Source organism: Biomphalaria glabrata, chromosome 18, assembly GCF_947242115.1.
Source record: "Biomphalaria glabrata chromosome 18, xgBioGlab47.1, whole genome shotgun sequence".
Lineage (NCBI taxonomy): Eukaryota > Metazoa > Mollusca > Gastropoda > Planorbidae > Biomphalaria > Biomphalaria glabrata.
In genome coordinates, this window is record NC_074728.1 from 2,778,760 (window position 1) to 2,803,148 (window position 24,389).

Sequence of the window (24,389 nt, forward strand, 5' to 3'; positions counted from 1 at the left end):
TTGCAGGTCGCCGCTTTAAATTTTGAAGCTAACAATAGATAACTATAAACCTTTTATTTTTATCAACGATTCGATGGGATAGTTGTTAATGTATTGCCTTGATTACACTAAGGAGACTTTAGCCTTACAGTAAGAATTCAGGTCATTCACCTTTTATTTACTTTTAATGCATTAAAAAAGCTATCACTGTAAGTTGACTGTAACCGTCACCCATATACGACCTTCTTTCTCCCCCCCCCCCTTCCCCAACTGGTCCAGACAAGTGATATAATCATAGCGCATTCAGAAAGCTAAAAGCTAAACAAAAACAATTGGAAAAAATATTTGAAATGGCACAGATTTATTATTATGAAATCATAGACACAATTAAATGACTTATCGCAACTAATTGATACAACTAGGACTATGCTTAATTTTAGCGTTGTTTTTGAGCAAATATTTTAAAAATATTTTCTTGTTGTTTTATTTTCTGAAGCATGCTTATCTGCAAACTTGACTAAACTTGACTAAAAAGAATTTTATTTTAAACTAAATACAAAACTATTTATAAAAAAAAAAGACCAAAAGCATTTCTGAACATTTTGGAACTGAACCCAACATGGTCAAGATCCATTTAAGAGAAACAAATTAAAGTGTAGTCCTATTGTCAATGTCCACTGGTCAATTTTCTGGTTTTATGGCAGGTCTGCTTCAGTACTGAACTATGACAGGTAATGATCATTTTACATTCTACAAGATATGTTTAGGTCTGCTAGGTCAGTTATCCTCTTGGGCTGAAATCGCAATATGGTTTTTGCTTTCTTAGTAAACTTTCATAGTCACCAAATCTACAAGCATATAAACCAATATTGGAATAAGCGTCCTCTTTTGGGACCCGTCATTAAAAAAAACAACAATGAAATTAAAACAGGCTTAAAATTTATATTTGATATTTATTACAATCGAATATTCAAAGTTGACCGGAGTAACAACTTTAGTAAAATCACTAAATTTAGAAACACTTCAGAACAGAAGACTAAAAAGTGGAGTCGTAGTTATACACTAAACACTGATCAATAACTTACAAATACAAAAACATAATCCAATAAAATACTCAGAAAGACACAAAGATAATGGCAGATTTCTTATTTAATATTCTAAGACAGATTCATACAAGAGCTCCTGTTTCCCTACTATTATTAGTAGGGGGGTAGCTAGGGAAGCTTAAAACCTCTTTCAGGACCCCTGCATTTTGACTCTCGACATCAAGGCATGAGATAATGGCATAATATTTAATGTAAAAATAAATTTAGGACACTCATTTGCCCCCCCCCCCCTCAAGTGGAGGCCCGGGGTGATTTTCGAATTCAGACCCGCCCTCCTCCCCACCCTAGCTACTTCACTATCAGAACCCAAAACGTGTAGCCTGGATCAGCCAAGAAAACGAGTTAGTACAGTTTAGATCATTCTCTAACCCTCAGGTTTGACGTAAATGTATTATCTTTTGAGTGAACGTCTGTAGTCTGTAAGATAAGATAAGAACAAAGAGGTATATAGCTTATTTATTACCAGGCGTTTAAACGTCATGAATAAAAAATGGACGACGTTGCCCACAGTTAAGATTGTCCCTCATTTGACGTTCCTTCTCCAGCTACAGGCGAATCATCGTTCGTAAAGTTAACTCTTTCTCTCCTAATCGACGATACCATCGTTGATTTGACCTCATTAAATTAAAGTGATGTTTAACTTTTAAACTTGACTTTAAACTATATAAAAAGAGCGAAGCATTCCCCTTTAATTCAATACCAAATACAACATTTTCTGATAACAAAACAACAAAGCTATTGAAGCCCAATCATAACAGGGGTAGTGAGATAGTAATGAGTAAAATGAAGATGTCTTTCAAAATTAACAAAAATAATTAGGGAGCGAAAGAGTTAAGGCAGTGTTTTCCAAAGTGTGTCCCGAAGAACCCTAGTGTTCCGTGTGGCCTGAATAGGTTCGCAATGAGCTACTGACATAATTAGCTAGTAGACCACAGCGTGAATTAATCTCTCTTTTAAAAAAAAGAACAAAGTGTTCGGAAAGTGCAGTGTTCTGTTAAGGAAAAAAAGTTTTGGAAACACTGGGTTAAAATATGAGTGCTTCTTCCGGAATGTCGGGAGACTGAAGTAACAATCAGCACAATCAATACAATCAACAAGTGATAAAGGAAACATCCGCTGGAATGCTCGGAGAAGCTCCGAGTGCTTTCTCTAGAGAATCTTCAGTATCATTATGCATACCTCTCTGTGCTCACTCATGACATTGAAACAGTACAGGGAAGTCAAACTCGCAACAGTCTAAGCGAGTGAAGAGCCATATCGAACTACAGCAATGTCAAGGTGAAAATCATGTACTGGAGAAATTAGTATTAGATGTATTCAAGAGTTATTGTACTTGTCCTATATATGTGTAACGTCGTGAGAATGTGTTTACGGCATTTATAGAGTGGGTCCTCGTCTCTATATTTCTCGTTAATGTGTCAATCTAACTTAAAGTAGTAAGTAAAGTCCCCTACCAGAGCTTGCGATCTAGCGGGCAGATGTCGCCTGTGGCCCACGAGGGTGTCATGTGGCCAGCACAACGACCCAACTTCTATACTTTTCTTCGACTAAAGCCAGGTACTCATTAGAGCTAGGTGAACACAGAAGCGCCCTAAAAATCCCGAAATGAAAAAATCAGTTTTCACCAGGATTTGAACCCTGGACGACTGGTTTGGAAGCCAAGTGCTTTATAACTCAGCCATCGCTCCTCTTGTCATTCTTTATTTTTAAAACCACAATTGCGTTTCATGCTTTAAAAAAAAAAAAAGCCTATCCCAGGGGAAGATTTCCACGTTCACATCCATATATTTCAATACTGTAAGATTTGTATCCCTTTTTGGTATCAAGCAAAATTAATTAAAAACCACTTTTTAATTAACTAATTCATGTTTGTTTGTTTTTTAGGGACAATAAATAATTGTGCAACGTTTCAACTTGATTCGAGAATGGGAAGTGGGAGAAATAATTTGTTGAACACTTTTAGATAGACAGACAGACAGAGTTGACAAAATTCTTCCCTAGTGCCATTAGAGAATGAAATGGGGGATGGTAGCGGGCAGGGTTTGAACCGGGGACCATTGATAAATCTGAACGACAGTCCAGCGCGCAAACCGCACGACTAGACAGACAGCCATATGTTTAAACCCCAAGCTAGATTTTGTTCAATACTTCAACTGAAGTATGTAATAAAAGAGCTCTTGTGGTTGTCTAAATCAACCATACTTGTTTCAATATTGTTAAATTATTTTCGTTATATGTTGAAATAGTGACCTGAAAGGGGGATTGTTATGATTAAAGTCTTGAAGCGTGTTGCTCTATTTTCAAGGTATTTTAAGTTGTGTTAGTTAAGACATGATACGCCCACAGTGGTGTAGTTGTCTACCAGCAGTTTGGTGCTACAAGTCAACGGCCGTCTATAACGATTGGCAACTGCCGTTCAGAGTTGTCTATTGCAAATATATATTAAATTTAAAGATAGATACTTTGTGCATTGGCCTTGACTAGACGAGCACTCAGCACAGCCTCTTATACACTCGTAGTGACTCTATCTCTGGGAAAGTGACTGAATTTATAAGTAGGAGTCAAAGACAGTAACCCGTTTGATTCAAGCGAACACCAAGATGGCGCGAAATTAAGAGAAACTTGTTTTAATGCACTTAGTTGAATGTCAACAAATCTTACTTACGATACAGCAACTACTGTAATGTATGTGTGTGTGCGGGGGGGGGGGGTTAGAAGTGGTAGCATAAATAGTTAAACATTTAAATTTAGAATGAGCATTGTATTCAATAAACATAGTTTCTGTCTTCGTGAGAGCGTGTGAGTGTGTGTATCTGTGTAAAACGACTGTATTACAAAGCGGGCATCTCTAAATCAAGCAGGTCCGGAATAAATGTATTTGTCAAGTGGGTTATGCTTACATCTACAAGGTCAATGTCAAATCTTATCTCCAGAATCCAAAGATTTATTTCTTGGTTGCTTTGGTAATGAGAAGCATGAAGTCGACACGAAAATTGTCACCGCTTATTAAGAGGCAGATCAATTAATTAATATAAGTTATTTTTTTAATAGAAGTGTTAAGTAGAAGCCTCTCTGCTTGACTGTTGGTCGCATCATTATATGCTTGCCGTAAATGGAAGTTCTTTTTGGATTAAATGAATATACATTAATATTCGAGTTGACACAAGGTCTGACCTACACAGAAAAAAAAACAAGGTTCTAACCTACACAGAAGACAAAAGGTGTTACTAACACAGAAGACACAAGATCTGGCCTACACAGAAGACATAAAGTCTTACTAACACAGAAGACACAAGGTCTGGCCTACACAGAAGACATAAAGTCTTACTAACACAGAAGACGCAAAGACTGACCTACACTGAAGACACAAGGTCTTACTAACACAGAAGGCACAAGGTCTGGCCTACACAGAAGACATAAGTTCTTACTTACACAGAAGACACAATGTCTGACTATTACAGAAGACTCAATGTCTTACTTACACAGAAGGCACAAGGTCTGACTTACACAGAAGAAACATTTTCATTTTCAGACTTCACCAGAACAAACTATTCACAAGACAAAACCTCCTTTATAAAACTTTTTTTTTTCAATAACTAATGAATGCTAAGTTATGAGACAACAAAATAATTATTACATTTTTTCTTAAAGACGATTCCTCCATAAACAACTTTAAAAGGGTAAATAAAAAATGAATTTTTAAAAATTTAAATCGAATGAACTATTAAATTATTGGTTTTGGACAGCGTCAACTTCAGGAAGGTACGGTAGCCATTAGGCCTGCGAGCATCGTATAATGGTGCGATTATTTATGTGTATTATCATTAAGTAAGAATCAAGAACTAAATCTCTATCTAAATGTGGACATCTTAACATCTTGTCTAGATCTGAGTACACTTCTTTGTATATTTAAAGAAAGCACGTCAAACATTTGCTTTCGGGGGCCGCATGCGGCTCGTTTGGCAACCTCAAGAATTATCAAAATAATGTTTATTCATTAATTGTTGTACAATCATCACTAATATTTTTAGGTAAAATATTTTCAATAGAGAGAGAGAGCATAAAGGAAGGGTCTCGGATTGCAGATGCCATACACAACAGCAGCAGAAAGATGGGTGAAAATGCAACGGCGCCTGGTGACTACGTATGCCCAACCTGTGATCGCAGCTGTGTATCAAGGATTGGCCTCTTTAGTCACACAAGAAGTTGCAAAGGGAAAGGATCGTCTCTCGAGACGTAAAATGCCACAGAATGTCACAAAATGTCACAAAATTAGTCACAAAATGTCACAAAATTAGTCACAAAATGTCACAAAATTAGTCACAAAATGTCACAAAATTAGTCACAAAATGTCACTAAATTAGTCACAGAATGTCACTGTCATAAAATGTCACAAAATGTCACAAAATTTGTCACACAATGTCACACAATGTCACAAAATGTCACAAATTGTCACAAAATGCCGCAGATTTTCAAGAAAAAAAACAGAAACTAAAACGTAACCATCGATTTCATTCAAGTTGTTCAGTATTCTTTAATGACATGTACAGTGAAAAGTTTATTCACATGTTTAGGTTTACTTCCCAAAAAAAGGTATATAAAATGCACTTGATATCGCACTGGTATGGGGAACGAGGAGTCATCAGCTCTTTCCTTAAAATTCTCCGTAACAAGAAAGTTTAAACTACGACTCTAAGTAATAAGGTGGCAACTCGCAACCCCCCCCCCTTTTTTTTTTTTTTAAACTGCGGGCGCCCATTCCACGGTAGTGGATTATTTTTGTTTGGTCTCAAATATGTATCCCGCGGCCTTCGCAAGTGACCTCCAGCAGTTACATTCTGAAGCCGCCTGCTACCAGGTACTCTCTTCTACTTCACGTAGAGCAAACAAGCGCCATAAGCTGGTCTGTCAAGTGTTTCTTGACACCTTTCAGCTCATACGTTCATCCCGCATATGGGATACGTTCCCTGCCATGCTTAACTGTCTCATTATAAGAGTTACTTTAAGCTGATCTTAAAAGCGTTAGTGTTGGGGCGCCTCTATTAAGTCGATTAGGGAAATAGGCAAACAGTAAACCATTACCGAAAGTGAGCTGTTTATCTTTCGAATTATAGGCATTTTCTTTTAAAAGAGATGATAATTGTTTGATAAGAGTATACTTATTGGTTTTCTTGATTCAGACATACTGTAAAGTAAAAAGTAAAGTTCCCCTTTTTGGAACTTGCGATTAATAGCGAAGATGATGTTAAGGTCATCTTGTTTCTTTGGCCAACAGTTAACAAGCAGGATGTCGTGTGGCCAGCACAACGACCAACCACCTTTACTTTTCCCCACTAAAGACAGGTACCCATTAGAAATTGGGTGGACCTATGGACTTCCTAAAAAATCCTGATATTCAAAATTCCAGTCTTCACCGAGATTTGAACCCAGGACCCCTTGTTCGGAAGCCTATCGCTTAATCACTCAGCACCTGTACGAATTTGTCTCAGCTTATAGAACAAGAAATGTGTCATTTTCATTGAGTCTTTTATTAAGTTTTGTTTTTGTAAATTAAGACTCGGTGTTTAATAAGATTATTAAGAAGATTATCTGTTCCTTCCGTAACAGTCCCAAGTGAGAGCGTTGTCGCTAAATTTACCTGTTTTGTGTGAGACATGATAGAGAAATACGAATCCATTCGCGCTTTGGGTCACAACTTTGAGAAGATCTTTGGCTGTTTGGTGGATCTTACAATAGCGGCTGCAAGGGGAACCAAACAAACTGAAAGTGTAACAAGTTCCAGATTCTCATGCGTTTCAGTTGTGTCTATTAATTGTCGTCTAATTATTCATCTGTTGAACCAGTTTCTCTGATATCCTAGTGCTGCGTTACTTTTTAGTCTTTTGTCCTGAAAGTGCATTTAGATTGAATGATTTTACAAGTGAAGTAACTATAGTAACGAGAACATTACATGTGGTTGAAATTTTCCCCCAATACATGTGCCGACAAGAAAGTAAAGCAATGAAAAGTGTGTATGTATTCACAGGAGAGCTGGCAATCGTCTTCGCTCTGCGCCTCTAGTGTTTGTATTTTCAGATCGACGGCCAAGACTTTCGCCGTCACACATTCATCAAATCATTCTTTCACGGGTCTAACAGCAACATTATGAGCGTTCCAGCGAGCTGCTTATAGGCATTTTAATGACACTTTATGATTAATTAAAATACCCCATCGATTAAGTAAAAGTGGAGGAAAACATTTTTTTTCTAGAAAACCGAAACAATTTATGAAAGAAGCATTTTCTGATTGAGCATTTTCTGATTGAGCATTTTTCTGATTGAGCATTTTCTGATTGAGCATTTTCTGATTGAGCATTTTTCTGATTGAGCATTTTCTGATTGAGCATTTTATGATTGAGCATTTTCTGATTGAGCATTTTTCTGATTGAGCATTTTTCTGATTGAGCATTTCTGATTGAGCATTTTTCTGATTGAGCATTTTCTGATTGAGCATTTTCTGATTGAGCATTTTCTGATTGAGCATTTTCTGATTGAGCATTTTCTGATTGAGCATTTTCTGAATGAGCATTTTCTGATTGAGCATTTTCTGATTGAGCATTTTCTGATTGAGCATTTTCTGATTGAGCATTTTCTAATTGAGCATTTTCTGATTGAGCATTTTCTGATTGAGCATTTTTCTGATTGAGCATTTTCTGATTGAGCATTTTCTGATTGAGCATTTTCTGATTGAGCATTTTCTGATTGAGCATTTTCTGATTGAGCATTTTCTGATTGAGCATTTTCTGATTGAGCATTCTCTGATTGAGCATTTTCTGATTGAGCATTTTCTAATTGAGCATTTTCTGAATGAGCATTTTCTGATTGAGCATTTTCTGATTGAGCATTTTCTGATTGAGCATTTTCTGATTGAGCATTTTCTGATCGAGCATTTTCTAATTGAGCATTTTCTGATTGAGCATTTTCTAATTGAGCATTCTCTGATTGAGCATTTTCTGATTGAGCATTTTCTGATTGAGCATTTTATTGAGCATTTTCTAATTGAGTATTTTAAAGCGCATAGCTGAACTAAATGGTGTACACATCCATTCAAGTTTCTTCATTGGTCTTCATACTGCATGCACTACTTTAGGAATCCTTGACATTGTAGCTGCATTGCCGTTTTCCTGAGCTCATCATATCAATATGTAAAGCCTATCTCTTTCCTGTGAGAGGTTTTGGCTATGAAGTAAATTACCTAAAACTCTAAAGGAACAGTAATAACATGTAAAGCATTTTACAAACATATAGACATTTATAAACTCTCTGATCAGAGATTTGGTACAAGGTTGAAAAGTAACTTTTTTTTGCACCGCTGCCTTGCAATCTTATAAGTTATTATTTCAGTACTGGCTCATATTTGGAGAACATTTCCACGATCCCAAGAGAAATATTCCCTTTTTAATGAAGAGTCTTCATCAATTCGCCACAAAATACCAACTTTCGCTTCGCGATATCAAGCAATATATAAGTGCAAAGATATTAATTTCCCTATTTTCAAATCTTACTTCAATCATAGCATAGACTACCCTGACAATTTTTTGTAGCCAAAGTCAGGCTGCCAAAAAGTTCCAAATTTGAAATCCTGATAAACGATCTTCAGTCTTCTTGGAAGTTTCTCATGATAGACATACCCACGTTTGTCAAAACAAGAAAATCTTGCTAATGATAAGTTTATTTATTCAACAATTCTTATGCTTTTTAATATTGTTTCTGTCACATTTTTAAGTTGTCTTTTTTTTTTGTTTTTGGAAAAGTTCATTTTTTCCACTCGGGTGTCACCCGGTGTGGCCCGCACCCCCCCTAGTGACGCCACTGAATGAATGCATACAAAATGGAATTTCAATTCTAATGTTTGTAGGCAAAACTCGCCTTAAAGGTTATTGTGTCTGTGGGAAAAACAAAGTCTCACCACGGCTTGTGCAACATAGTTATGACTCATTTCTGGTCCCTGGAAAAAATCATTCAGCATGGTCGTGGGTCTCAAGATAAGTAGGCTGTGGAATACTACTTTAATACTTACTAAGTAAAACAACAGACTATGTAATCTTGTTTGAAAAAAAAATAAGCATATTAAGATTCAATATGCATTTTCAAACTTTTTATAAGAACACACACAACAGAGTTTACAATTAACTGTCATCAGCTAATTTATTAGAAAACACTCATACAATAAATGCGTAAATATTTTTATAACATTATTTTAACAAATGGATGTATATTTAACTTATAACAATAAATAGTAGGATCTTTAGTATTGTGATATTGCGGCCTTGCTTTTATGTATGGATGTAGTATTTGTATATAATTATTGGTTTAAAAAAACGGTTTACTGTACTTAATTAAATTTGACAACAAAACGCTTTCAAGAAACGAAAAGTAGCCATTGCACTGAAACTTTGCAATCTGTGAATTTAACATTTATTTTCCAAATTTGTTCTAGATCTAAAGATAAAAACGTGACGAACACTAGTGGTAGTGGATGATACAAAACTGTAAATGGCTTTTTCCTTTCGGAGACCACCTTTTAAAAATAAAAAAAAAGTCAACAGAATGAGGGTATAAGACAGAGAAATGCGACTTTTAACTCTTTCTCTGCGTAATTATTTACCACATTCAGGTGGAATCAACGTCGGTATCGTCTGTTAGGAGAGAAAGAGTTAATAATACTTCCTTATTCAATACCGGAATACGACACAAATTTTGCAATGCCTGGAGTAGCCTTCATGTAGAAAAGACTTTTCCACATCAATGAGGTGAAATTCGGAGGAATTCACTGTTTATTATACAAATGACTTTAGAGCTCCCACATTTATTGATTATCTTTCCTTGAATTGTTTCTCAAAACAGCCCACTTTCTCTACCTCTCACTCTCCCTTTCTCTCTCTACCTCTTTCTAACTCTCACTCTCTCTTCAAAGTTGGTTTACGTTTGTCTAAATGCATGATCTGAAGGAATATTAAATACAGTTTGTTATCGCACAAGACGTAGATAAAGAAGTTGCTCGAGTTATTAATTAAATAGAAAAAGTTCATGACTTCATAGCACAGGTAGCTGCTGTTGCTATTGTCTAAGTTGGGTTGAAAGATGTAGTAGATGAGAGAGAACAAGCTGTGGGTGGCAACAAACACGAAACACGTGACCAGAAGTGTCCTGGTCGTTCGCACTGACCACTGGACTTTCTTCGTGGAGGATAGTTTCTCTCGTCTGGCCCTTAACGTGATTCTGATCTTAATGCAAATAGCCGTGCATCCAACGATGACGATGATGAAAGGAACCCATGATGACAGTGCTTCAAAGACATAAGAGTCTAACAGATATAGTGAATCAATATCAAAGTCTTTAAAAAAGCTTGGGTGTGTAATCCCTCCAGTTAAAGTATTTGAAATATTCACATATTCAAAAGAATAAATACATAAATAGAGTGTACAAAAAGGGAGCCAAAACATGAACGCAGAAATTACCCACACGGCAGCCGTGGTTTTTGTAATTTTTCTACTAAACGTTATCGGCCAGAAAACGGCTGCAAGCCTTTCCGCTGTTACAAACACAGGGATAAAAGAATTTGTATAACAGCCCCAGCCACCGATAAAGTATGCAGCCGTAAACAACATGTATAATATATAGGCTACTATATAGTCATATTGCCAGCAGCAATACTTGGGGTCAGACTTGGCTGGGTCAAAGTAGATCAGAATTTCAGCAATGTTTACTGTCATAAGCATGCACATACTGTCCGCGAGTGCAAGACCGAACAGGAGTATGTTGCTTGATTTTTTTAAGCCGCTTCTAACTAGAATAGCAAGACTCATGAGGTTGGCGAAGAAACCAAATATCGAAGCGATTGGATTTATGTAACATTTCATAATCTTAAACGCAAACGCTTCGGTGGATGTGTTGGTAAATAAGTAGCCTATATAGTATCTACTTTCTATTTCTTCCGGTGTTTCCATTTTGTTCAGTCTAAGTAGAAAATATTTTGTCTTCTGTAAGTAAAAAATAACAATAATAATTGCAGAAAATTATAATGTATAATGAAATTTAGTTATTTGGAAATAATATTGTGTTTTTTTTTCAGGACTTCTATGTTACTATGGTATTCTTATGCTTCAAATGACATCGCGGCTGCAGTGTTGGTGTTGAAGGCTACGAGTCAGCTTATTTTTTATTTCCGGAGATCTTACAGCCTCGAACTCATGTGAAATTTCATTCCTAGTTCTGACCTCAATGTGACTTTATGGGTAATATCTTTGATTCCAAAGGTCTAGTGTGAGTTAACGTGTCCACAGACGCTCAATTTCGACCTGAATGTTAGTTCTTTTTGATGCAGCCAAAGCCGTTATCTGTTTGGGGTGTAGTTACGTTTTTGTTACGTAGTCTACGCCTCAATAAGGGCTTTTGTTCTTGGTCTCAAATGTGTCTCTGTCGACCTTGACGACAGTTTTATCAGTGAATTTGATTATTTCGAAAAAAGAAATGTTACCGAGTAAAAGCTGACGTAAGCAAACAATAAAAGTCTTTAAGAAAGTTGATTGCTTTGTCCTTACTATATTCTGAAACGAAATCAATATACAAGTGGCGTGGTAGAATACGAATCCTTGCACTTTTCTCTACAAAAGCCAAAATGTTCCCAAAAATGTGTCAACATTTTACTAAGTAAAATTTAATTTTAAAATGTGAATGCTATAAGAGTTGGCGTTGCAATGAGAAACACAGCTGTCCGCTGTGACCAATCCGGACTAACACTGTAGATGTGACCTGTCCGGACTAAAAGCTGCCTCTTTTACCAGTAACGCTGTCCGCTGAGATCAGGCCGGATAAAAGTATGCTGTTTTTTTAGATCTCCTGTGTTGAAGTTACTTCAGGCCTATTACGAGGGCTTTTATTGAAATAATCGACAGTCCATTATTGACCATAGAAGACAAGAAGAAGGCGTATATGAAAAGATTGTATGACTCGCCCTTAAACCAGTAAAAATACCACATTAGCATTGTAGAGGTAACCTTTTTCATGAATGTTATATTTCTTTGTTGTCAATAGTTCTTCCCCATAACCTTGGGTTCCATCATAGCAATCTCTTTAGGAAAGAAAGAAAGAAATATATATATATATTAAAAACAAAGAAAAGTACTAAAACGACTTATAAGTTAAATAATAATTAGGCTACTTTCGTAAGCCATCTATTTTGCTAAAACAAGGCTTAGGGTTATTAATTCTAATCGGGCACGACATGGCCTAAATTGTGCCGAGGTGCCAAAAACTCAAAACTCAAACTCAAACTCAAATCTTGAGCTAAAAACTTTAAAATGTTATTAATTATAGATTACTAGTGATGGGCAAAAGTTAACTAAAAAGTTAGAAACTTTTAGTTTAACTAAAAAAATTTTTATTAAGGCCAAAGTTTAACTAGAAAAAAAAGTTTAGTGAAAAGTTAAAAATCCTAGTTTAATTAATTTGTTAAATTACTAACTAAAAAGTTAAGCTAAAATCTGTACAACTTTTCAACATGTGGTCAGTGTTGAAACGCACATCTCTGTTTTCTGATCATGTGATATCAGTAACTTTGGTTATAAAAAAAAAATTATGCAGTTAACAACAAATTTAGTCCGTCTGCATTTGAAGAGGGTAAAGTAAAATGCTGGTAGAAGTTATGGGAGTCTATATCTGCAACTAAAAGTAGCAGTAGGCCTATTATAAAATGTTGCTGTAACATTTCTCCAAAAGCCTCTACAATATGAATGGGGTTGCTTTTAATTTTTGTGTGAGTCACGTGGAGGTGTTTCATTTCTGTTTATAGTGGGAATTAGTGAGTTAGGTCAATATTTAGTGGTTTTCATCAATTCATTTGCGGCAAACAATAATTTATTAACTGCAGGAACATCAAGTAGACTCTTTTTATAGTCTTAAGACTTACTTTTGAGTCTAAATCGACTGTTAGGCCTATACAGGGGCGGACTGTGTGTCAAAATCGGCCCGGGCAATTCTATAAAATTCGGCCCACAAATTCTCTATCATGTGATGGGCATCTATGTCTAGGTGTATCGGTCCTTAAAAATCATTGTTAAGTTTGATAATGTATCGATATGCATGCATACAGTGAAACTCTATATCTTAATAAGCAATATAGAGTCTTTTTAAATCAGCAATTATGTAGGCCCTAAAAAGATGAAGCCTACTAGTAGCACTGTCTACATTCTACATTTTATTTTCGGAAAATGTGTTAGATTAAAATAGTATTACACTGCTTTGTCTGTGAAAGATTTTTTTTAAACACGACGCTCAAAGGGCCTTTTATAAAAATAATGATAATAACATAATAAAAATATTATAAAACCTTTAACAACTTGATATGTGCCATAGTGACTTCGATCAGGCCATTTCGGTGGCCCTACCGGTCCATTTGGGTACCGGCCCACCGGGCATTTACCCAAATGCCCATATAGCCGGTCCGCCCCTGGGCCTATATAGATCTAAAAGCATTAGGATAACCAACTATAGAAAAAAAAATCTTAATCCACACCCTCTCTGACCATAAAGTAAATAGACTGTGTCCAAATGATTTTAACAACCTGGTCAGCTAGACATACACATGTAGGCCTAGTGTACTGTACCTTTGTAGTCGATGGCTGCCTGGTCGTGCGGTTTGCGCGCTGGACTGTCGTTCAGATTTATCGATGGTCCCGGGTTCAAACCCTGCCCGCTCCCATCCCCCGTCGTCCTGCGGGAGGTTTGGACTAGGAAGTAATTATCTTCAACTCTGAAGGAACATCCGAAACATGTAAAACATTTTACAAACAAACATTTTACAAACATGATACTACGAGACTACCCTGCTTTTTTTTTTCATTGCGCATTACGCAATAGCATTTGCTTAATGTTGAGTGGTCAGTCAAGGAGATATCACACTGGCATGGTTAGTCAAGCTTGATCGTAGATTTATCCTTACACTAAAATAGTTACACACCCTCCCTGCCGAAAAAGTAAATAGACTGTGTGCCCAACTGATTTTAACAACCTGATAGATCTACACATGTAGGCCAAGTGTGCAGACCATAATGACTAGACCACCCCGAGTTCTTTTGTCCTGCGCCTTTAACGGTTATGCAATAGTGTTAGTTGTATTTTTAGTGGTCAGACAAGAAAATAGCACATTTGCATGGTTAGTCAAGCATGTACTTTACACTATAAAATAGTTATACAGGTCAAATGTTTCTTAAAATTTCAACGATTTCGTTTCTATTCCTTTGGTTACTAGATTTAAAATTGTGTATCCGTTATATTTTAATGAGATTTTTAACTTAACTGGTATAACTAAGATTTTCTGTTATATAATAAGTTAACATAATTTTTTTAAAAAAAAAGAGAACCATTCTTTTTTAAAGCTTTTAATTCAAGGCAAAAATACAAGCACACATATTTATTTAGACTTTAAAATTTTTTTTTATTGTGCATTAAAGTTTATGTAAGAAACGTCTTCCTTATTACTGATTGTTATATGGATAAATATTTATACAATTTTAAAAGAATTAGATCGAACCGTAGGTATACAGTCGGATATTATAGCTATATAGGTCTAGCTCATCCCCCCTCCCCCCCAAAACAAAAAAGTTATAAACAGTTTGTATATTTTAATTAATTTTCTTTAGTTTAGTTTAACAAAATTTTGGAAATTCAATATAAACGTTTAGTTTAACTACTTTATTTTAGTTGAAACTTGTTTTAGTTTAACTTTTACAATTTAGTTTAGTTCCCATTACTATAGATTACAATATATCGATGACATCTAAAACAGGTGCTTTTGACATTGTGATAATGAGAACTATTTGACTGCATAACAAAGGTTGAAGTCTTACAGTTGTCACAGATGAACAGTATCCCAAACCTCAAAGATTCCGATTTCTGTCGGCGGGACGTTTAGTCCGTATGCCAGAAAATCGAATCCCTAAACGACTCGTTATGTGCAGCTGTGTGCTTAAAAACGCTCGCAAGGGAGTGGGAGTGGGGTGGACTACACACGCGTTACTAAACACCGTTAAGAGGATCGTCAAGGAGTGTGAAATTGACGTCACGGCTGGGAAACACAAGCTCATAGATTGACATCACAGCTGGGAAACACAAGCTCTAAGATTGAGGTCACGGCTGGGAAACACAAGCTCTTAGATTGATGTCACGACTGGGAAACACAAGTTCTTAGATTGACGTCACGACTGGGAAACACAAGCTCTTAGACTGACATCACGGCTGGGAAACACACGTTCTTAGACTGACATCACGGCTGGGAAACACAAACTCTTACACTGACATCACGGCTGGGAAACACGTTCTTAGACTGACATCACGGCTGGGAAACACAAACTCTTAGATTGACATCACGTCTGGGAAACACACGTTCTTAGACTGACATCACGGCTGGGAAACACAAACTCTTAGATTGACATCACGTCTGGGAAACACACGTTCTTAGACTGACATCACGGCTGGGAAACACAAACTCTTAGACTGACTTCACGGCTGGGAAACACAAACTCTTAGACTGACATCACGGCTGGGAAACACAAACTCTTAGACTGACATCACGGCTGGGAAACACAAACTCTTAGACTGACATCACGGCTGGGAAACACAAGCTCTTGGTCGCTCCTTGTGTTGTGTAGCCGTGAGTCTTAAGATACGCGTCAAGGAGAGTGGACAGCACGAACAAATAAGGCTAACAAAAGGCTAAGAGAAGCAGCAGGCCTATCTTCAATAGACTCAACTGACCCATGCTATATATATGGCTGGCATTTGAAAGCGAGAAATGGACTTGACAGTCTTATCTTATCTTATATATTACAGACGTTACTTCAAAAAAAGAAGTTAATTACGTCCTAAGCAATTCATGTGCCAATCTAGTCATGCATGTTAATTAATGACTTAAACTCTACTAAGTCGTTGTTTTTTCTGGCTGATTCAGGCAACCCATTCCATTATCTAATGACACCAGAAGGAGCAATTGTACGATTTTTTTCTTGCGATTGCAATGATGTGTGTGTCTATATCTTTGTGTCCTTCTGAGTGTTTCATTAAGTTTTATTTTTCTATGTCTAAATTCTGGTTTAGTGATTTATGTTTAATAGCTACTTTAATTTTTAGTCCTATGTACTGAAATGTGCTCATCTTCGACCACGATGAAGGAGCTAATAATATCTTCATAAAAAAACATTATAACAGAAGAAAAGTAACGATACGTTCATACCAAAGTTTTACAGAAACTTTACACGTGAAGCTTATATCAGAACGTTGGATTTTATTTCAAGTTGTAATGGACAAGGGTGGTGCGGTGGCTGTGTGGTTAAGCGCTTGGCGTCTGAGCCTGAGGTCCTGGGTTCGAATCTCGGTGAAGGCTGGGATTTTGAATTTCTGGATTTTTAGGGCGTCCCTGAGTCCACCCAACTCTAATGGGTACCTGACTTTAGTTGGGGAAAGTAAAGGCGGTTGGTCGTTGTGCTGGCCACATGTTATCCTGCTCGTTAACCGTTGGCCATAGAAACAGATGACCTTAACATCATCTGCCCCATAGATCGTTAGGTCTGAAAGGGAAACTTTACTTTTTTACTTACTTAATGGACAAGAGAACAGTTCTTAAGTCTGTTTTTGTGATAGATGTCTTGCTTAATCTCTGTGAAAGCAAAATGTTAAAATCGTATCCTAAAGTTTATTTTTTTTATGTTAAAAATCTTTAAGCGATTCTCTCTTTCTCTGTATGATATTATTTAAAAGAGTTTGAAATATAAATGTATCATGTATTGAATTTATTGAAAAGTTTCCTGTTGGGAATATATATTAAAATTAAAGTAAGTGACTTTGTTGAACTAAGCCCTGCGACCACCAAGTGCACACTCTCATCTGCCAGCGATCTTTCTGTGAGAAAATAAATGAATTTAGAAGTAGGAGTCAATAGCAGCACTTCGCTAGATTTCAGCTAACATGAAGATGGCGCGAAATTAGAAGAAGCCATTTTTAAAATGCACTTAACTCAATAATTCACCTTTCCAAGCGAAATGTCATCAGCAATTAGTTTTGTGCACAGATCTATATAGTTATAGTTTGGTAACGATTGCTTTACAAGGAGCCGGGGATGGGATGGTTTGAGTAGTAGCTAAAACATTTCAACTTTTTATTTTATTATGAAATTTAATTGATCAGACATTGATTCCGTGTGTGTGTGTGTACGCGTGTGTCTTATTTATACAGAAAAAAAAACAAGGCCTAACTTACGCAGAAGAATCAAGATCTGACCTACTCAAAAGACACAACGTCTGACTTAAACAGAAGACACAAGGTCTGACATAAACAGAAGACATAAGGTCTGACTTAAACAGAAGACATAAGGTCTGACATAAACAGAAGACACAAGGTCTGACTTAAACAGAAGACACAAGATCTGACATAAACAGAAGACACAAGGTCTGACTTAAACAGAAGACATAAGGTCTGACTTACAAAAAACTTTATTTTAATAGTCGTTCGTATATCACCTCAGACTTTCAATTATATTTTTTCTTTCAACTAACCAAATTTGGACTCAATCACTCATTTTGCTATTGTGTCTAATTCCTATTTGTAATAAAAATATTTTCATTAAAGCTTTTTACTGTCTAGATTTAAGATTCAATTAGGCTTCTTCAAACAGGTCACAATCTTTGGAAAATGCTCCTTGCCTTTTCTATTTGGCACGCTACGTCCCTGCATGCATTCTCATCTTTTGCCATGATGCTGCCTAAGCCTGTCAACTTATCCAACACATCAAGGTCTTGCCAAGTCTGACGGGGGCACACATTGGCCTTAATCTGAACTTTCTAGACTACATCACCATCACGCCAGCCCAGCGAGGCCCTGTTAAAAATTAGATTAAGCCGTCAAAAAAACAATAATTGACAAGATTATATCAGAGGAGCAAGCAGGATTTACACATGATCGCAGCACAACAGAAAAAAATCCTGCAAGAAATACCTTCAATACGAAAAACATCATTTTGATGGCTTCATTGATTAAAAGAAAGCTTTCGACAGAGTATGGCAAGGAGCATTCTGGGTGAAAATGGAAAAATACAATGTATATCAAAAACAATACAGATATAGAACAATGATTCCCCAAACTTTTGACATGTGTGTAACCCTTTTTTTTTTTTTGAAGGAAACCTCAGAATTTGTGCTATTCAATTTTAGCTTTATCATCATAGAAATCCATGGGCCTTAAGCCTCTTTTCTTTGCCTCTTTTTTGGGCTTTATGTGCCTCTTTTTTAGGTCATCTTGCCTCTTTTGTGGGCTTTTTATAGATATATATATATAGGTTTTTATTTGTAAGTTCTCATAATTCACAAGTATTAAATCATAAACAATTGAAAAGTGATTAACCTAAAAATATAATAATAGTAATAGAAATATTATTTAATATCAAAGACATACTACCTAACCAATGAACCCCCTAAAGACAGAAAAATGATACAAGTATACTCTACTTCAGAACAATCAACACAATATCAGATATCCCTGACCCCCAACACCCTATTTATGAAAAACTACATGAGCATTGTACAGGTATATGAAAATCAAACTAGATAATTCTCTACCCTAAAGTCCATTATTTTTCTAAATGTTAATTCCAAGTGATTAGGATCAAACACCTTTTTATTATGTAGACATTTGAGCCAGGTAGCCCAAACAAGATTCCTGTATTCGGAAACAATAATCAAGTTAAAGTTATGTATCATTTTATTTTTTAGTTTTGGCAGCTTGTTTAAAATAATAGACAAGTTAACATTTACATAATTGCCACGGTTTGCTTCCAATAGGTCCATTACAGTACTTCTAACTTGAAGGAATAATGGACATTCCAAATACATATGTTTCTCATTATCAGCATTTTCAAGGTGGCATAATATACATTCACGGTCATTTGCCCGTCTTCTAACCATAGGGGTCATCCCAAAGATAAGTCTATAACTAATCTCTCTAGCTTTTGGTGGGACATGTTTGCTGTGTAGGTTTATGAATGTGTCCTTGAATTCTGTCACCCCAAGAACTCTCCCCCACTTAATCCTATTCACTATGCTTTCCTGTAACAGCTTTTTAAGTGTTGTGTATGATTCTTTGGTTTTGTTGTGTATTAAATGTTCATTACTAGGTAAAATTCTTGAAATAGATCTGTAAAATGGATGAGTGACTGTACCAAAATAGTGAAGAGCATCATTGTGTATTGGAAGAAGACTACTTAATCTTAAACCATAATAGTTAATTAATTGTCAAGGGAAAGTTTGTTGGGTTCCTAACTACTTGACCTATAAATTTTTGCCTTAGCGAATGTATTTTTGTTTTAACATGTAAACTATGAGCACCACTCGGGATTGTGTCTAATTTGGTAATAAGAAAACTCTGCCAACTCTCTTACATTAAAGTATTAAATTGGTTTTAGGTTTGGTTTCTTGGTGTTTACATATTTGAACATGAGGTAAAAAATATTAATATCTTACTAACTTAGAAAAAGGGCACGTGCTAGCGGAGATCCTAACGTCCCGATCCATTTCAAGATCGTTGTAGGAATTATTCTTCAAATTCCTAATAATAAAAATGTAAATTAAAACTTATTTTTTTAGTAATTGTAATTTATTAACTGGATATGATAAACTGGTATTTGTAAAAATCATATACATCACCGTTCAAACTCTCCCGTACCCATGGGGCTACGCGCACCCCTCGTTGGGAAACACTGATATTGAGCATGGGAACAAATCAACGGGCGTAGCCGTTGGGTAATGATAGTTTTTATATATTATCCTAGCGATGCATACAGTCCACGCAGTGTGATGCGTACTCTGTGAATGAATACGCCAAACATTTGATAACGCTGCACTGCTGTGAGCTTCACTGACACAACTTAAAATATTAACCGGATTTAAATGTAAAACAAAAAAAAAAAATACAATCTAGATTTTCTATGACATAGGAAATGAAGCCTCTTTTTTTTTATAACATGGAGTGGTTTTCGAAAGCTTTTCCAGACATCAACTGGTGAAGTTAACACTGCTTCAATATGCATTAGTTCTGATGAATAAATCAGGGGTAAATTTTGAATTAGGGATACTCTGACATGGCTTTATGGTTAAGAAGATCTACACTATTTCAAATACTATTTGTAGTATTTCTAATCTAGATCTATATATATATATATATAACTATATAGATAGTAGATTCAGAATAATTTAAAGCTTACGTTATGTCCTAATACTTGACTTGACTACAATAGCCCTGAAATTTGTCTAGAATCTAGAATTTGGGGTCTAATGTAAGATCTAGGCTTAAATCTAGTCAAGGTCTATATCTTATTATAGACTATATTTAAAACTGAAATACAGACGTTACTTCAAAAAAGAAGATGATTTACGCCCTACGCGTGTTCCTAGGTCAATCTAGTCATGAATGTTAATCGATGACTTAAATTCAAGTCATTGGTTTTCCTGGCTGAATCAGGCAACCCATTAGTTCTCTAATAGCACAGGAAATTAGGAGCACCTGTATAAATTTGTCCTAGCATAACAAACAAGGAATGTGCCTTTATCTTTGTGTATTTTTTTATGTTTAGTTTTAGTATCTGAAAATTATGGTTTAGTGATTTACGTATAATTGCTACTTTACTTATAAGTCTTCTTTCACGAAGGGTTTCTAAGTTTAGTGATTTTACTAAAGGTGTTACTCTAATCACTAATCTAATCATTAATGTGTTAGAGAGACAGAGAGAGAAACTTAGATAGAGAGTGACAGACAAAGAGTGAGAGTGACAGACAGAATCATAAAGTGAGAGAGAGACAGAGAGAGAGAGATAAAGAGTGACAGAGGGAGACAGACAGATAAAGAATCAGAAAGTGAGAGAGAGACAGAGAGAGAGAGAAAGAGTGAGAGAGACATACAAACAGACTAAGAAAAAGAGAGTGACAGAGAGAGACAGACAGTGAGAGAGAGAGAGAGTGACAGTGAGAGAAATACAGAAAGCGTGAGAGTGACAGAGAGAATAAGTGGGAAATTCTTTAGCAAGATTAAACGGATACAACAAATGTAAATAATATCTAAGAATCAATAACCTAATTTAGCTTTACACAAACTGAATAAATTATTTTTCTCTCTAAACCTGATTTTTTAAAAAGTTTTCCAATAAAGTTCAACCACGTGTTCAGGTTCATTATTAATTTGTTTTGTGAGGTCGAACAAAATTTCAAAAGAAAATGAAATACTCAAACCTGACAATATATTACAGGTTTCGTTAAAATTTGAATATGCTTTTTTAAAACACAGAACTACCTCTCCATCGTTAAAGACAGAACACGTTTAATTTTTATTATGAAAAGTTATTCTAAGTCCTTATTCTCGTCTGGGGTAACCACACAGCAGAAACAACAAGTCAAGTATAAAAAGAAAATTCATGGGGACCCATGCAAAAGCAACAGTCGATCGTACTCAAATTTCCTCTCTGTCTTTAGCCTCAGTTAGAACCTCATTCAATTGCACGCCCATCCATTCCCTTATGTTGTCTATCCATCGCTTTCTCTGTTTGCCTCTTCTTCTTTCCCTAGTATTGTTCCCTGAAGGAAGGTCCTTGCGAGCCCCGAATACCTTGTAATATGGCCATAGATTTAAGCTTGCGTTGTTTTTTTTTTTTACGATAGTTAGCAGGTCATCATGGGGTCCAATCGCTGCAGTAACCCTGTCTCTAATCTCTTGGTTTGTGATGCGGTCTTTAAATGTGACACCTTGGATCTTCCTGTAGCATCTCAATTCGATTGCTAGGATCCTCCTCTCTAGCTCTGCAGTCCAAGACTCACAAGCATATTAGAATGTGCCCATGACCACGGAGCGTATCAGTCTGATTTTGATGGCTATGTCTTTGTCTTTCCATATTATTTTCAAGTTTTTGACCCCTCTACTTACAGAATATTCCAGCTATTGTATTTCTACTTCTAGGTTATGGCTACCATCAGTCGAGTTCGAGGCCAGTAAGCAAGTAAGCAAGTAAGACTATGTTAAATGTTTTTCTTCTGGTAACGCTGATGGTCCTGGAGAAATATCTATCTCGTAAGTAGCTTTAGCCACATTATCTGTACTTCTACTCCCTCTACTGTGGGTTTTCATGCATGACGGAACATTTGCCATCCCGCCCGGACATTTTATGAAAAAAAGTGAGAAACGGTCCAAAGCGGGGAATGTCCCGCCTAAGTCGGGACGTCTGATCACCTTATACAACATAACTGGGTGGGCCGTCACCGTAGGCGAGTGTTTTAGACTTTTGTTCACGATGTTCGCGGGTTCTAACCACTCCCAACGCCATACTCTCCATTTGGTATAATATAGAACATTCGATACATGTCAGGCTTGTCAAACACTCTTAGCAACTCCATTACTCCATACTCAAAGCAAAAATTTTAAAATTTAGATTAAATTTAGTTTTTCTGTCTGTTTGTTCATTTGGCGTGTGTCTCAGCTGTGACAGCCGTGAGCACAGCTTCGGGGACTGAGTTTCTCATTTCGACACCAGGGTTCCTCACCAAAGATCTCAGCACCTTTAGCAGCAAGATCCCAAGTGTGTACCTGCATATCTACACCGAGTACACGCAGAGCAATGTACAAGTGAGTTGAGTTGAATAACCCAGATTATAACTTTAATACATAGCCAATTGATCCCAGCAAATAGAGGGAAACGGGAAAAAAAGCAAACTCATATAGGCCGAATAGCACACAAATTAAAATGAAAACAAGAAGCAGTTAAAGAAATGTAACTCTAGCCGGAAGAGATTAAAGAATGGAGAGTATTTCCTTTTAATCCTTTTAAAACAAAAGATATTTAACCTATCCTGATACAAAGTTTCATTATTGAAATAAAAAAATCTGCTCACGTTTTGGGTTGGTGAGTACGTCGCTTAAAAGCTACAAATAAAAATAACATTTGTATCTTGTATTTGCTACTAGTAATACGTGATACCTCTAATTCGACAATTATTTTCCATTTGGATATGTTAGAACTAGTTCAATCTTCTAGGACCATAATCTACTAATTATGTTTTAACTTGATCATGCTTTCCACTATTGTTTAGTTTCTCTCATACTCAACATGTTTGTAAAATGTGAAAGTTTTTAATAGAAAAGAAGAAACGCAAAAAAAAAAACAAAAAAAAAAAAAAACAAGAGTCAGAAAGGCCCCACACAATGATACCAGCACATGTAGAACTAGAAGGAATTGAGAAGTACCTTGCCCCGCGAGGTGGGGGGGCGTTTTGCTCACTACGCCTCTGGTAGTGTAGGCTCGACTTCCCAGTGAGGCCTTGGTTAGGCCAATAATAGAATATGCATCCTCCGTTTGGGACCATTCAAGAAAACATTAAGAAACTGGAACATACACAAAATAGAGCAGTGAGATTCATAACAAATGATTATTCACATTTGACTAGAGTAACACCCTTTGTATAATCACTAAATTTAGAAAGCCTCAGGACAGAAGACTCAAAAGTAAAGTAGCAATTATACATAAAACACTGAAATATAAAATACTCCTAAAGACACAAAGATAAAGGCACATTTCTCGTCCCATATGCAAGTACAAATTTGTACAAGTACTCCTTCTTCCCTAGTGCTATTAGAGTATGGAATGGGTTGCCTGAGCTAGCCAGGAAAACCAGTGACTTGGCAGAATTTAAGTCATTGGTTAATATGCATGACTAAATGCATGACGCGTAGGACGTAATCATCTTCTTTTTTGAAGTAACGTCTGTATTATATAAGAGAAGAAGATAAGATCCTTACGTGTGCGTCCAAATATCAGATAATATCACTGTTTTACCACTGAAAAGTATTGGAACATTATAGGACGAATTTCGTTCACAGAAATAACTTTGATTGTTTTGTATGTTTTGAAAATGTGCAATCATGAAATCCTTGTTTTGCATAGGTCCAAATCCAGCAGCAGTCCTATTTCAAACCAAATCATCGGATGGATAACAATATAACCCTAGAGGTCAACTTCACACACCCAAAGGACCTGTACATAGAGCCGAACTACTAGTGAGTGTACTCATTAACAGCAAGAAATAGTAGCCACGTCAATGTTTTTTTTTAAACATGTAGCAAACAGACCTGTGACGTGGCCAAGATGTATTGGTCTAAACTGCCCACAGATTGTGACGTTGCAAGACAGTGTTCAGGCCTTGTGGAACGAATGGTCTCGGTTCAACTCTCTTCAAAAAAG

The 24,389-nt window shown here is 36.2% G+C and overlaps 1 protein-coding gene across 7 annotated transcripts in view; it reads left to right on the top strand.

Moving 5' to 3' along the window:
* Positions 1–20,059: 20,059 nt before the first annotated feature.
* LOC106061488 (uncharacterized) overlaps positions 20,060–24,389 on the top strand; it is a 37,984-nt gene continuing 33,654 nt past the window's right edge. For 3 of the 7 annotated variants that reach the window (XM_056016854.1, XM_056016856.1, XM_056016858.1), the window contains exons 1-4: positions 20,063–20,221; positions 22,115–22,225; positions 22,632–22,777; positions 24,093–24,205. In XM_056016854.1, coding sequence (XP_055872829.1) covers positions 22,171–22,225; positions 22,632–22,777; positions 24,093–24,205 — 314 coding nt within the window. In that variant the 5' untranslated portion in view covers positions 20,063–20,221; positions 22,115–22,170. Of the gene's footprint in view, positions 20,222–22,114; positions 22,226–22,631; positions 22,778–24,092; positions 24,206–24,389 lie in introns of all 7 variants that reach the window. The other 4 variants (XM_056016857.1, XM_056016860.1, XM_056016855.1 and 1 more) reach the window with 3 other exon arrangements.